Source organism: Coturnix japonica, chromosome 9, assembly GCF_001577835.2.
Source record: "Coturnix japonica isolate 7356 chromosome 9, Coturnix japonica 2.1, whole genome shotgun sequence".
Lineage (NCBI taxonomy): Eukaryota > Metazoa > Chordata > Aves > Galliformes > Phasianidae > Coturnix > Coturnix japonica.
Genome location: NC_029524.1, coordinates 16,501,563 through 16,515,245, shown reverse-complemented (window position 1 = coordinate 16,515,245; position 13,683 = coordinate 16,501,563). Strand labels below are relative to the sequence as shown.

The 13,683-nt window shown below is 35.2% G+C and overlaps 1 protein-coding gene across 8 annotated transcripts in view; it reads left to right on the top strand.

The window, feature by feature from the left end:
* The window catches only part of NLGN1 (neuroligin 1), a 334,592-nt gene extending 323,409 nt beyond the window's left edge, over positions 1 to 11,183 (top strand). For 5 of the 8 annotated variants that reach the window (XM_015871902.2, XM_015871907.2, XM_015871904.2 and 2 more), the window contains 3 exons: positions 2,146 to 2,358; positions 6,133 to 6,922; positions 7,784 to 11,183. In XM_015871902.2, the coding sequence (XP_015727388.1) occupies positions 2,146 to 2,358; positions 6,133 to 6,922; positions 7,784 to 8,606 (1,826 nt within the window). In that variant the 3' untranslated portion in view covers positions 8,607 to 11,183. The remainder of the gene's footprint in view (positions 1 to 2,145; positions 2,359 to 6,132; positions 6,923 to 7,783) is intronic. The other 3 variants (XM_015871903.2, XM_015871908.2, XM_015871906.2) reach the window with 1 other exon arrangement.
* Positions 11,184 to 13,683: the final 2,500 nt, after the last annotated feature.

Genomic DNA, 13,683 nt, shown 5'->3' with positions numbered 1-13,683 from the left:
ACAAAGCAGTCAGACTAGTTAGGAAGCCTTCATTGGATTTGCTGCCATAGGTACAATGACATCGTCTCTCTGCATCTTTAAGAACTGTTTGTGTGGAGACAGGAGTGAATGCTTCTGTGCATATTGGGGCTGGTCCTTTGCATAGGAATGCTTACCAGTGTCTTTGTCTGCATGGAAGGAAATAAACATAGGAAAGTAAAAAAAAAGAGAGTAAAATAGCATAATATTTGTCTCAACTGAGTACCACATTGTAATAGTAAAATGAGGATGAACTCATTATGAGTTTATTTCTGGGTTTTCCCTGAATACAGTGGTGATATTTTTGTCTATGATAGTGATGCTTCTTACCTTTCTCATGTAGTTAAATAAAGTGTGTCAGTTTTTAGACATAAAATAGTGGTTATTTTATAATCCAGTATCCAACAGTGATTTACAACAGCCACAGTGAACAAAGTATGTCCATTAGTCCTGTACATTAGCTCTGAAAGTGGCAGAATTGCTAGCCTGGCACCTTATGCCACTTGCCTGTTTCCTCTCCATGGTAACAAAGATCAGTACTGACCAACCCAAATAAGGCTGTTCACACCAAACATGCCATAGCTCTACAACTGAGGCAGCGATGCCAATTAGCTGTCACTGCACTTCGCAACAAAGGTCTCTTACTGTAGATGTCTACATAGGAATACCACATTCAAAAGAGTACCACGTATAACCTTGCCATTCAAAGTCAAGTAAGAACAATAATAAGGTAACAAATTGCATCCTCCTAATAACATATGGATGTAGGTGTGCGCGTGCACCTAGCTGTCTGCTTGGTAAATTCTTACATTGTATATGTGTTCGCATTTCTGTATTTCTTGGTAGAAATGTCTCAAAAGATGTTGTTCTTGTCCTCATGAAGCAATGACAGTCCTCTGAGAAACATGTTATGGTTTAGTATGATAAAAATTGTGACTTTTTAAGTAGGCTGTCTACACTAAAGAGAGTTAAATTGGTATAACTTTAACTAGAGTAGGAGACCCACTAATACATAACTAATGTGAAAATAATTGCTCTAATGGTTGCATTTCTCTTCAAAGCATGTACTGAAAAACAGTTATATTGTTGATTTAGTGACAATTAAATCAGTTTCATATGCAAATGGAGGCACTGGGCTACATCGCAATGCTGGTATTATTTAAACATTTTGTTTTTTAAGCTGAAGAAAATTGGAAATATCAGCTAGTTGGGTCCAAGAGCAAAACAGTGTCTTTTATCAACAGTGATTCTCACCAGTCTTTATTGTCCACCATTTATTCAGTAGTCTCTAATGACAGAAGTAATGGTGATAAGAAATGCCAGGCCACTGCTGGGAGTAAAGCGTAAAACAGTCATTCCTGTACCTGATGTGTTGCATTGTTTTTCTTCCAATAGGAATAAAAGGAAGCAATTCCTGTGCTCTTCTGATTGCCCCTGAGCTCTTATCTTCTTGATGTTAAGGGGACACAGAAACAGCTTAAATTGTCTTTATCCTTTTAATGTAGATTCAATTAATTGAGGTTAATGACTATGTGCTGGAACTTGGGGAGTTGAGTTCATTTCTCAATGCAGTCTGTCCTGTCACACTAGCTGTGTTTTTAGGGGGAGAAAAAGAAGATAGAAGAAAAAAAAAAAAAAGGAAGAAAATGAATATTGTGTTATTGTGATTTAACTGAACACAATATACAAAGAAGCGGAGTTATTGCCTCTCGGGCAGGAACAAAGCTGTCAGATATATCTGCAGAAGTGCAATACACAGTTGACCAACCCCTTAAAAATGCTTTCATCACATCTGTTTGCTAAACCTTTATTCTTTAACTTAGTGTAATCAGCACAGAGTCTTTGGGAGTAGTAAATTGTGACCTGTTAGTACTTTGATGAACACTTAGCCTGTGATGTTTCTTCATCTTCTCTACATTAATATATCATGGCCAAAAGAGTGAACACCAAAGAAGTTATTCCAGGAGGAGTGCAAAATTGCAAACTGCTGTCTAGTGAATATGGAAAATGATGCAATTGCATGATGCTTAACTTCATGTACCTTTAAAGTATTACCTAGAAAACTGCAGAAAGATTAGTCAGAAGAGAACTTCTCTAACCCTTTTGTTTTTTCACTTCCATTCACAGGATTTTTGAGCACTGGGGACCAAGCAGCAAAAGGAAACTATGGCCTCCTTGATCTAATTCAAGCTTTGCGATGGACTAGTGAAAATATTGGGTTCTTTGGTGGTGACCCATTAAGAATAACTGTTTTTGGATCTGGTGCAGGCGGTTCATGCGTCAATCTGTTGACTTTATCCCATTATTCTGAAGGTAACCGTTGGAGCAATTCAACCAAAGGTATTATGCAGGTTGCAAATTTTGACAATTTTGGTGTCTGCATGCCACCACCATTAGTACTATGTGATGCTCTGTATATTCCCTTTGTTCTATGAATACTTGAGTTCAGCTCAGTATTAAGCAAACTTTCTGAAGGCTGTACTTAGCCGCCTTCTCCCTCAGCTCTTCTGTGCATGTTTAAATTTTGGGTCACTTTCTTCTTTTTCTAAGGAGCTTTGTTGAAATGCTTTATAGCAGACTTCTGAACAGCATATGCTCAGTGTATCAGTTTTGTCTCTCTTCTTTCCTACCTAAGGGTGTCCTTTTTGGAAAACCAGTCAGTCATGCTCACAGTAGATGAGGTCGTCTATATTCAGATAATCATGAAAGGCAAGTTTAGTTTCTCATGAGGAGCAGAATTTAAGGAAAACTAAAAAGACACAGTTTCTCTTTTCAGGCTTACAACTAAAATACTTAAAAACTTCTATTTTGTGTGAAGGAGAAGAGTACCCAGTTCAGAAATCTTTGGTCTGAAACTGCATAAGCTTCACTTGCTGTCATCTAATAAAAAGAATGGTTGAATGTCTAGCATGCATGATCCAAAATTGTCAAAGCATCCAAGTTTCAAATGGATTTTCTTCTATATCTTTTTCTATTCCATAACTAACACCTTTTCTCTCTACTTGAACCAGACAGCAGGAAATTAAAAACATGCTGTTTGAGGCCCCCGATTTTTTATTCCATAAGCTTAGTATCAAAGTTCCACATGGTTTTTCTCATTTGCATGGCTATTGCTTATTGATCACATTATTTCTGTCTCGCTGTTTTCACAAGTAAATCTGTATTGTTTATTTTTATGAAGGAAATCACACTGTCACTGGGCATACAATCCCACACTGGTTTATATTGTAGTATCTTCATGGAGGACTAATTGGCCAGTCATAAAGCAATAATTCCAGTGAGATGAAAAGAGCTGTATTTACCCAACGATGTGATACAGAAGCCACTGAGGTTCAATGAAAATGATTTAGCTTAAAGCTGAATGAGACCTTGTTTCTCTTCTTCCTCTTTCTTAATCTTAATCGTGGAATCATAGAATATCCCAAGTTGGAAGGGACCCAAAAGGATGATGGAGTCCAACTCCTGGGTCCACACAGGACCACACAAAAACAGACCATAATATTTTCCAAAGAAATTTTGTTGCAAATTGTTAACCAGTCTCTTTCATAAGATGCAAATTCAGTTGCTCTCTTTGCTCCATTTTCCTTTGGAAAGATCACTTGGTAACTGAGGGGACACATTCAGCCCCTTTTCAAGATGGTGCTGTTCAGTGCTGCCCATCTGCAAGTGGGCAGAACACTCATCTTTAGAAAGCACTCTGAAAATGTAGATGAATAAATGCAAATTGCAAATTATTAGTATTTATTTGGTAAGCTTTTGAACAGAAATCACAAAGCAATATGGTCTGCTGAGCATTTAAATCTTCTTGCCATCAGTTTGAAGCCCGTAAGCTATAATAATCATACACATTATCAGATAAAAATATATTTCTCCTTCCTGTGAGATACAGATCTGACAGAATGAAAATAATTTTTCACAGTATTATTCATTTCTTAACAAAGTAGTTTGAGATGAGGGATATTTCCTTAAGAATTCTTCACTAGAAGGGAGGAGGTTTAGTTTCAGTTCCTAAGATAACTTTATGGCCAGAAGACTTGACCACTTTTACTTAATGCAGTGTTTAATGTTTTTATACACTTAGCGAGCCATTGTGTTTAAAGAAGCATTTTTTAATACGTAGCTTACTCTTTCTGTCCTTGTTCAGAGATATTTAATAAAGCAATAAAAAGAGATTTATACGATATGCAAAAAGAAACATTATGAACTAGCATGAAATACATGTTTGTGAAAATTCAGTTTTTTCATTTTCTTACAATTATTACAATGCCTGGATCCTCTGTGGTAATTCCTCTGACTTTGAACTGATTTATACTAGCTCAATATCTGACCTTGTAAACATGCAAATATATTTTTACGTGCTTTATAGCTCCAGCTCTTTCTTATTTTTTACTCATTTCTTGCAAGGAAATAATATCTTACATACGACTTCTCATAAATTTAAGTAGAAGCTTGAGTTTATACCTGTCTTATTTTAAGACTTGGATTTCACTTTAATACAGTCTAAAAGGATTTGAAAATTCCTCAGAAGCTTGTAAAATGTTTCCTGACAGCAATTGATTCTTATTAACTTACGAATGCACAGAATCTGGTACTGCAATACAGTTTATAAAGACATGTCTCTGACTTGTTTAAATTAAGAGAAAACAGAAGTATGTAATTTTATTATTTTTTTAATCAATAGAAATTACCTATCCAAGTATAAGTGTCGTGTTTTGCATTATTGAAATCGAGTTCTGAAGTTAGCTGAGTACCTTAGCTCTAGTTCCTTTTGTGAAAATACCCAGCTCTTCATCAAACATGGGCCAGAATATACATCTTGAGCAAAATTAACTAACTAAGTGAGGCCAGACATTATTTCCTGTCAGTTCCTGACCAAAGTCAGTGGAATTACTCTAGTTGCAAACATAAGTCATACCTAATTCTGAGCTATATTTCTTATGTCAAGTACGACTTACATCTGCAATGGACCATTTTGTGTTACTCATATTGATCAAATTTTCTGCCTTTTGTTACACTCAAAATTTCTTTCAGAAATGGGACCGCCCTCTCCAGAGTGAGTGGGAAAAAGAAAAAGCCCAAAATGAAAGGAGTACATGAGATATAGGAATAAGGCTGGAGTCTTCACCATGTTAAAGTCAATAGCAAAAAAGTTAATTGATTTATTGACCACAAGAGGGGTGAGGCTTTACTTCATAGCACACTCAACAATGCTTATGGAGGGGAGAGGAAAAGGTCAATTTTAAAACATTTCTTATTTCTATGAGTAGAATTCCTGATCCAGAATGCTAGTTAAATCAGCAGAAATTCAAATTAGTTGCACTGAAGTTCTTGGGATTTGCTACAAGTTTACATACAGAGCTGGTTCGTACTCTCTTTCCTAAATGAATACCTGAACATATGCTCAAATCTCCAAATTATAAAGCTAAGTAGTGTAAAATATACATTTTTCATGTTTCTTGTATGATCACTATAAACATTCATTAAAAAAAGAATTTACAAGGAAGGATCTTGACTCTCAGACACATATAAATTTAATAGCTGCCTAGTACCTGCTCATCCATTGCTCCAAAACATTAACTTTTGCTGTAATATACAATTCAAATACACTGTACCTCTCAAACCAGGTTTAATCCCAAGGAGAAAGTGAAATAGCAGTATATTAGTTTTATTTGATACATAACCATATATATGCATGCTGATGATGGCTTGAAGAGGCTTCCTGGCTTTTTCTCCAGCCTATAAAGTGCTTTAAAGGCAGGAATTTCTTTCATGCCAATAGTATTACTCTACACAAGGCAATGCTACTTCTTTTTCTTTCTGAGTTCCTTTTGAAAGTCTGATCTTCAGCTGGACTACACAAAGGTAGAATCATTTGCTTCAGTTTCTGCACATACTGTGTTTATTTTGTAGACATTACCTGTAGACTTAACGGCAGCCAGATCTCATCATCTTGTGTATTTATCTATTACTAAGATTGTTTTTAGTAATTATTATTTTCATTTTTTTTTTTTTTTGGTTAAAATTGACTATTGTTTCAAAGAACTTCTTTGAGTCTTTCAAGTATTTAGCTGTTTCAAGGTCACTTCAGTAGTTTTAAAATATTTCTCCCCACAGGACTTTTTCAAAGAGCGATAGCTCAAAGTGGAACAGCACTCTCCAGCTGGGCGGTTAGTTTTCAGCCTGCAAAATACGCCAGGATGCTGGCTACAAAAGTTGGTTGCAACATGTCAGACACTGTAGAACTGGTAGAATGTCTACAGAAGAAGCCTTATAGAGAACTTGTTGACCAGGACATTCAACCAGCTAGATACCATATAGCCTTTGGACCAGTAATTGATGGTGATGTGATACCAGATGATCCTCAGATATTGATGGAACAAGGAGAATTCCTCAATTACGACATCATGCTGGGAGTTAATCAAGGCGAAGGGTTAAAATTTGTTGAAAATATTGTGGATAGTGAAGATGGCATATCAGCCAGTGATTTTGACTTTGCAGTTTCTAATTTTGTTGATAACCTGTATGGATACCCTGAAGGCAAAGATATATTGAGGGAAACTATTAAATTTATGTACACCGACTGGGCAGATCGACACAATCCTGAGACCAGAAGGAAAACACTACTGGCTTTGTTTACTGATCACCAATGGGTTGCACCAGCAGTGGCCACAGCAGATCTTCACTCAAATTTTGGATCGCCTACATATTTCTATGCCTTTTACCATCATTGCCAGACAGATCAGGTACCTGCGTGGGCAGATGCAGCCCATGGAGATGAGGTTCCTTATGTACTGGGAATCCCCATGATTGGTCCTACTGAATTATTTCCTTGTAATTTCTCCAAAAATGATGTCATGCTAAGTGCAGTAGTGATGACATACTGGACAAACTTCGCTAAAACTGGGTGAGTACTAGATAATGAATAATTTTGTATACAAGCACTGCATATAAATAAGCAATGCTTTCTCTTGAATATCTCCCTTGGAAATACTTACAGACAAGTAAGAAATTAAGAATTGGGTTGCATAGCTTTGTAATGTCATTGAGTTCACTTACACATTCTGGCAAAGGAGGGAAAAATATCTTTGTGAGTAACCTGAATGAAGAAATTTTAAACACAGTGTACACAAAATCATTTAAGGGCTCCCCAGAAAAGTAATAAATTGAGTATTTAAAATATGCATGTGGTTAAAACTGTTTTACATTAATACATCTAACTAAAAAAATATGTGACTCGGAACTTGAGAGGTTTTGACATTTTCACAAATCCTGCTTTTAGTGGTAGCTCAAAATACTTCTCCACCTTTGGCCATTGGAGTCTAAGTCAGTATGTGTTACATTGAGTTATGCCCTGCTGTGGTCTTTTGCCTCTAGAAGATCACAGGTACTGTGTGTGAACTGAAATGCTGTGATTCATGTTACTAAAATGAAAACAGAAAATGCTTAATGGCCTCTCACACTGGTCTCTTGTAGGCGTTTGCCCACATCACCACACTTCTGGCAGTTTTTCCTCAGAAGTAAAAGATTTGTGTGAGTGATACTATCATTTTGTAGAAATAGAGAAGTGATGAATTCTATGTAACAAAAGATTATATATGGTTCATTTACATAATACTGTATCTAACCAGGATTAATAAGAGTTCTTTTTTTAAGAAATAGTATGCTGCTCTGTCCAAAGTAAGGCAGACATAAACATTAAGTATAAAGTGCTAATTTTAAATTTCCTTTTGAAATACTGTATAAAATTTGAGATTTTCTTTTGTAGTGACCCAAATCAACCAGTGCCACAAGATACAAAATTCATCCATACAAAACCAAACCGCTTTGAAGAAGTAGCATGGACCAGATATTCTCAGAAAGACCAGCTGTATCTTCACATTGGATTAAAACCACGAGTTAAAGAACATTATAGGGCCAATAAAGTGAACCTTTGGTTGGAACTGGTACCTCATCTGCACAATCTTAACGACATTTCACAGTATACCTCTACCACAACTAAAGTGCCATCAACAGATAATACTTTCAGACCAACAAGGAAAAATTCAGTTTCTGTTACTTCAGCCTTTCCTACAGCCAAACAAGATGATCCCAAACAGCAACCAAGCCCATTTTCAGTGGATCAAAGGGACTATTCAACAGAATTGAGTGTTACTATTGCAGTTGGTGCATCTTTACTCTTCCTGAACATTTTGGCCTTTGCAGCACTGTACTACAAAAAGGACAAGCGGAGACATGATGTTCATAGGAGATGTAGCCCACAACGTACTACTACCAATGATCTCACCCATGCACAAGAAGAGGAGATAATGTCCCTCCAAATGAAGCACACTGACTTGGATCATGAATGTGAGTCCATCCATCCACATGAGGTGGTTCTCAGGACCGCCTGTCCCCCAGACTACACGCTAGCTATGAGAAGGTCTCCTGATGATATTCCCCTAATGACGCCCAACACCATCACAATGATCCCCAACACTATACCAGGGATTCAACCCTTACACACATTCAATACATTTACCGGAGGACAGAACAATACTCTGCCCCATCCTCATCCCCACCCCCATTCACACTCAACAACCAGGGTATAGCCAGACAAGATGAAACAAACTTTATTTTTTGATGGATTACAGTAGGTGATATTACTGAAGATTACTTGGCTTTCAACCTACAAGACTCTTACTATTTAAATATGGAGGAATATTATGTGAATATACATATCAAGAACTTTTGGGGTTTTGAGAAAAAAAGAAAAAGAAAAAAAAAAAAAGAATTGTACATATATAAAATGAACTTAAGAAACAAAAACAAACAAACAAAAAACCACCCAACTGTTTGCAATTGCTTGAAGCAGTTGTCCTGAATGATACTTTTTCGTTCACATTCAAGTATTAATTTTCTGAAGATTTGAGTTACATAATGGAATTAGGCATGTGCAACACAAACAGGAAAGAACAAAGACTGAAAATTTTAAAAACCTATAAATATGCACAAGGGACACACTAATGGAATGTCAGATAATTTTCACCAGTTTTTATTTGGACCTGTTTTATTGTGTAGACCATATTTACATATTTGAATAAGTACACAAAGCACCAGTGCTGTTAAGGCCTTAGGAAGGGGCTCATGCTGAGATCTGCCAGTCAGACAAAGAAGTTTTACAGCCTGGCAGGTACAACATTATCACTTAAGTGCTGTCAGTATAAAAGTTGTGGGAATAAAAGAAACTGGATATTTTTAGCACGATGTGCATGATAATTTATATGCTTGGTGGCTGTGCTGCTGATTAAGCCGTAATTAAAATTCTTCTCATCCCATTGGAGTTTTTAATAGAAGCTTTCTCCATCAATTGGCACAACCTAAAGAAGTTTTTGAAAGGGGCAAAAGTAATTACAGTGAAATATTTCATAGTAATTTCAGTAAAAGAAGGAATTGCAACAGTTCTAAAAGGTATTTTTGGAATTCTAGGTATGCAGTGGTGAAAACTCACTGGTTTGAATCCCAGAAAAAAAATCTATTTTATTAATGTTGTTTTCCTTTTCCATCTAAATAATGTCTAACATTAACATAGTTGTAACTCTGATGGAAGATCCTGTGGTGAAGGATTTATGATTTTCTGTGATTTAGTTACAATATATTTAGATCAAATTGGTGAGGTAAAGTGTGTCCAAAGATTGAATTGCAATGATATTTTGCAATATAAAAACGCCCCAATATTATCACTCTGGTTACACCTCTCAGTTTATTGTTTGAACTCATGTTGCATGTTACAGAGTTTACTTCTTATAATACTTTAATATAAAGTTGATTCCCTTTTCGCTCTATGTTAGCCATTTAAATTAATTCTGTAGACCAAAAGAAAAATGTTTGTAAGAACGGGGAGAGAGCCAAAATCTGGAAATTTTAAAATCTGAATACTACGTATGTTTGTGTGATTTGAAATGAGTGTTCTAAAATGAAAAGAAATTTTTCATTCCCTGTTGCTTTTCAGTAATTATATACCACAGTCCTTTCAAAATGTTTGTATATGTAATCAGATGTACATTTATATAAAAGAAATAATTCAGATGGACTTAAGAGCACATCCCTGATAAATACTTTCTCTCTTACCTGTACTATATTTCTATTAGACTAAAGTTATGTGATTTTTTTTTACATTTTTTCAAATTACTAGCAATTTTGATAGTTTGTAAGATAATGCGAAGAACTTTCTCTGACAAACTAACTGCAGTAACAGAAACATTTCTTTTCAGTTACTCTTTTTCAAGAATGAAAGCTTATTACACGAAAAAAAATAAATAAATTGTATACTACTTGATGGAAAATTACTTTGTACTTCTTGGCCATATTACTGGTCACTGAGTGAAATAAAGATAATCTGGATAACGAATATTATTCCAATGCTAAGAGACCTGATCTTTGCTCATTAAAGAGCTAAAATGTTTATTGCTGTTTTGTCATTTTTTAATGAAGTAATGGTAACTGTCTCAAATAAAGAGTAATATCTTAAGACCAGTCTGGTTTTTGAAGACATGGACATGCCGTCTACAATTAACAGAAATTCATGATTACAGGCTAGTCCCAGCTACCATAATATCTTCCAAAAGTATCACCTTTATGTAATACAAAAAATGACTCCTGTCATTTCTAGGAAGAAGTTCAAAATATAAATATGAGGACCAAAAAAGAAAGCCAAAACAGGCCTAATTGGAATAAAGTTGTGGAAGTCCACAACAGAACAATTTCACCTTGGTTTTATTTGGATGTGTTAACATTGATGGAACAACCTCTGGGAAGTTCAAAGCCCATTTGCCAACATCAAGCACAAAAACATTAAAACTGAAGCTGTAATCAAAAGAAAATGCTGTGATTTCAGTCATTTTGTTTTACTAGAAAATCCCACGATTGAAATCTATGTATTTAACGAGTGTATCTCTCAGTCCCCAGTGTTAAATTAAGATCTTTTGGTAGAGGCAAAAACAGCTTTGTCTTCAAAATCCAGAGCGGTCTGTGTGCAATTTCTGCCTGATGTGGTTGTGCTTTTAGACTGTGACCTGCCAATGTAAACCAATAAAAAATTGTCTGCCATCTGATAATTATTGTTTAATAGGAAGATTGTATTTTGCTATGTTGATGAACAAAACAACAACAACAACAACAACAAAAAACCCACAAAAATATTGATGGCCATAAAACAGGATATTAATGAAATATGATTTTATGTGCTTTTCTTAACTTTATCAAAACCAAAATAACTTTATACTATAGTTTATTTGTGGCCATATATCTATATATCTCTATATATACAGTATCTGGTAATTGTTTACTTTTATTAGTTACAAAATAAATGATTTAGGTAAACCAAGAATGACACTACACTTTATTTTTGTCAACCAACAGTATTTAAAATGTCTAAGATGAAGTCAATGATACAAATTTTGTCAGTCCTGTTTGAAAATAAGTTTACGTACAATGCAGATACTGTGAATGATATTTTAATGGCTACTTCACATCACAGCAGCTGGCCTTCCAGAAAGGAGATGGTTTCCCACATCTTAAGATGACATTAAGAAAAACCAAGAGATGTTTTAGAGCTGAAACATAATAAAAATAGAGGAAATGGTTTGGGAATGTCATCGTTATGCTTCATGGAATATAAGTTTGTTCTTTTGAAAACATTTATCCGTTTGATTTATTTCCACAGTAGCCTCCAAGAAAACAAAATCAAGTGTGGTATTTTATTTCTTGTATCATCCTTGGACCAGATTTCCAATAAAATGAAGATATTAGTTGATCTTTGGAAATTCGGTAAAAATATAAAAAGCCTGCATTTACTGCTTTTACACTTTTGTAAATATGTTTGCAGACCTCTGAAAGGAAATGTATTCTACCAATTTGAGAAAAAAAAATGACCATGGAATCGTTGTCTCATTTACCTATTAAAATTACAGGCAATATAATGTGCTGTGCTATATTTCTAGGAGAAATAAAGCAGATAAAAATGCATTTTGCTCAATGGTATCTTAGTTGGTTCTATGTGGTATCCTGCACCCACAGAAGAGCCGTAGGGCATGGATGAACTAACTGAAGTAAGATTCCATAGGAAAATGTACTTGTTTTAGTTATCTGCACTAAGTATGGCCTCCTGTGTTACAGAAATGTAATTACCAGATTTTTTGGTTATGGAAATATGCTGAAAACAGGAAAAATAGAGGTCTAGCTTGTAAAAATGTTGCAGCCTTAGAGACACCACTGCACAGAAATACTGGGATTTCTGTTGTCATCTTCACTAAGAGGTGATAACTGAATTCCTAAGAAACTGCCAAACATCTTAGCATTCCTTTGTTGTTTTGACATTGTTTTTTCCCTGAGCTGTTGGTTTAAAATACTGGCCTTTGATCCCCCTTTTTCTTCCTACTGGTGGATTGTTGCCAATGATCACTCGTTAATATAAGCAAACATTAGATAATTTAATTATTGTTGTGAAATAAAAGCCAAATTAAAGAAAAGAAAGGGAAATTCCCTGCAGAGGTTTTGTTATTTTTCATTCAAAGACCTTGTTATAATACTTGTTGAAGGAGTTATGATTTTCTTGATCTGTAAGCTAAGGGATGTTCTCTAAATAACATCAGAAATTTCTTTTTCCATGTGAAATAATAACACTATGAGCTTAGGACGTCCTCTTGAGGTCTCCGAATAAATCTGAGCAATTTGAAACACGGCTTTTACTTAATCTTTCCAATTCGGTTGAAGTCTGTCACATTCACACGTGTGTATGCAGACCAGAAATGAGCAGCATTTGATGAGGCCTTCAAGAGAACTGCACAGCAGTGAGTTAAGCATCAGTTCTGCACAAAGGGCCCTTTCTTTTAGGATCTCTTAATGCCATCGTACAATTGATTTCTTAGTTATAGATTCAGTAAAAAATTAACTTTGTGAAATAGGAAATGGTTAGAAAAAGGTAATGAACTTAACTTAAAACTGTCTGGTGGAAAATATTTGGTTAAAAAAATAACACGTTTAGAATCACCTAAAAGGAGTGGATTTTATGCACAACGTGACTTCATTTCTTTTTGTTAATATTATGATTCTCAGCAATTCATATTTATATGAAACCATCATTGCTTTAATAAGCTTTATTTTCTAAAAGGAAATTAAATATTGTATGGCAAGCAAATTGTGGATTAAAGCCAACTCTGAGCTTAATTTCCCTTACTATTGGGATGAATGCAAATAGAAGAGCAAGAAATTTGTGCAAATCTTAAATGCTGTGTTTTTTTGTTTTGTTTTGTTTTTCTTGGAAGATAAAAGTAACATCAGAGCAGGTAAAGCAGTGTATTTGTTTGTCACAGTGTATTTGCTTGTATATATATATGAACTTCTCTTTCCATGTGCTTACCTGCAGGCAGTACCCCAGCCAATAGAGGAGCTTTCTAGAGACAGAACCAAACAGGAAACGTTACCCTTTTTCATCATGCAGATTCAGTTCAAAGGTAGATATGGAGGTAACAGTACTGCCTCATTCTGCATTCTGAAATGTTACTGACCAGATGCTTAGCTGATTACATTTGTTTTACTACCAGCTGAGTTAGTACTTATCATAGTACCATTGAAATCAATGAAGCCCTGGCAGTTTACACCAGTTATAGACCTGCTCCTGGACCTTTA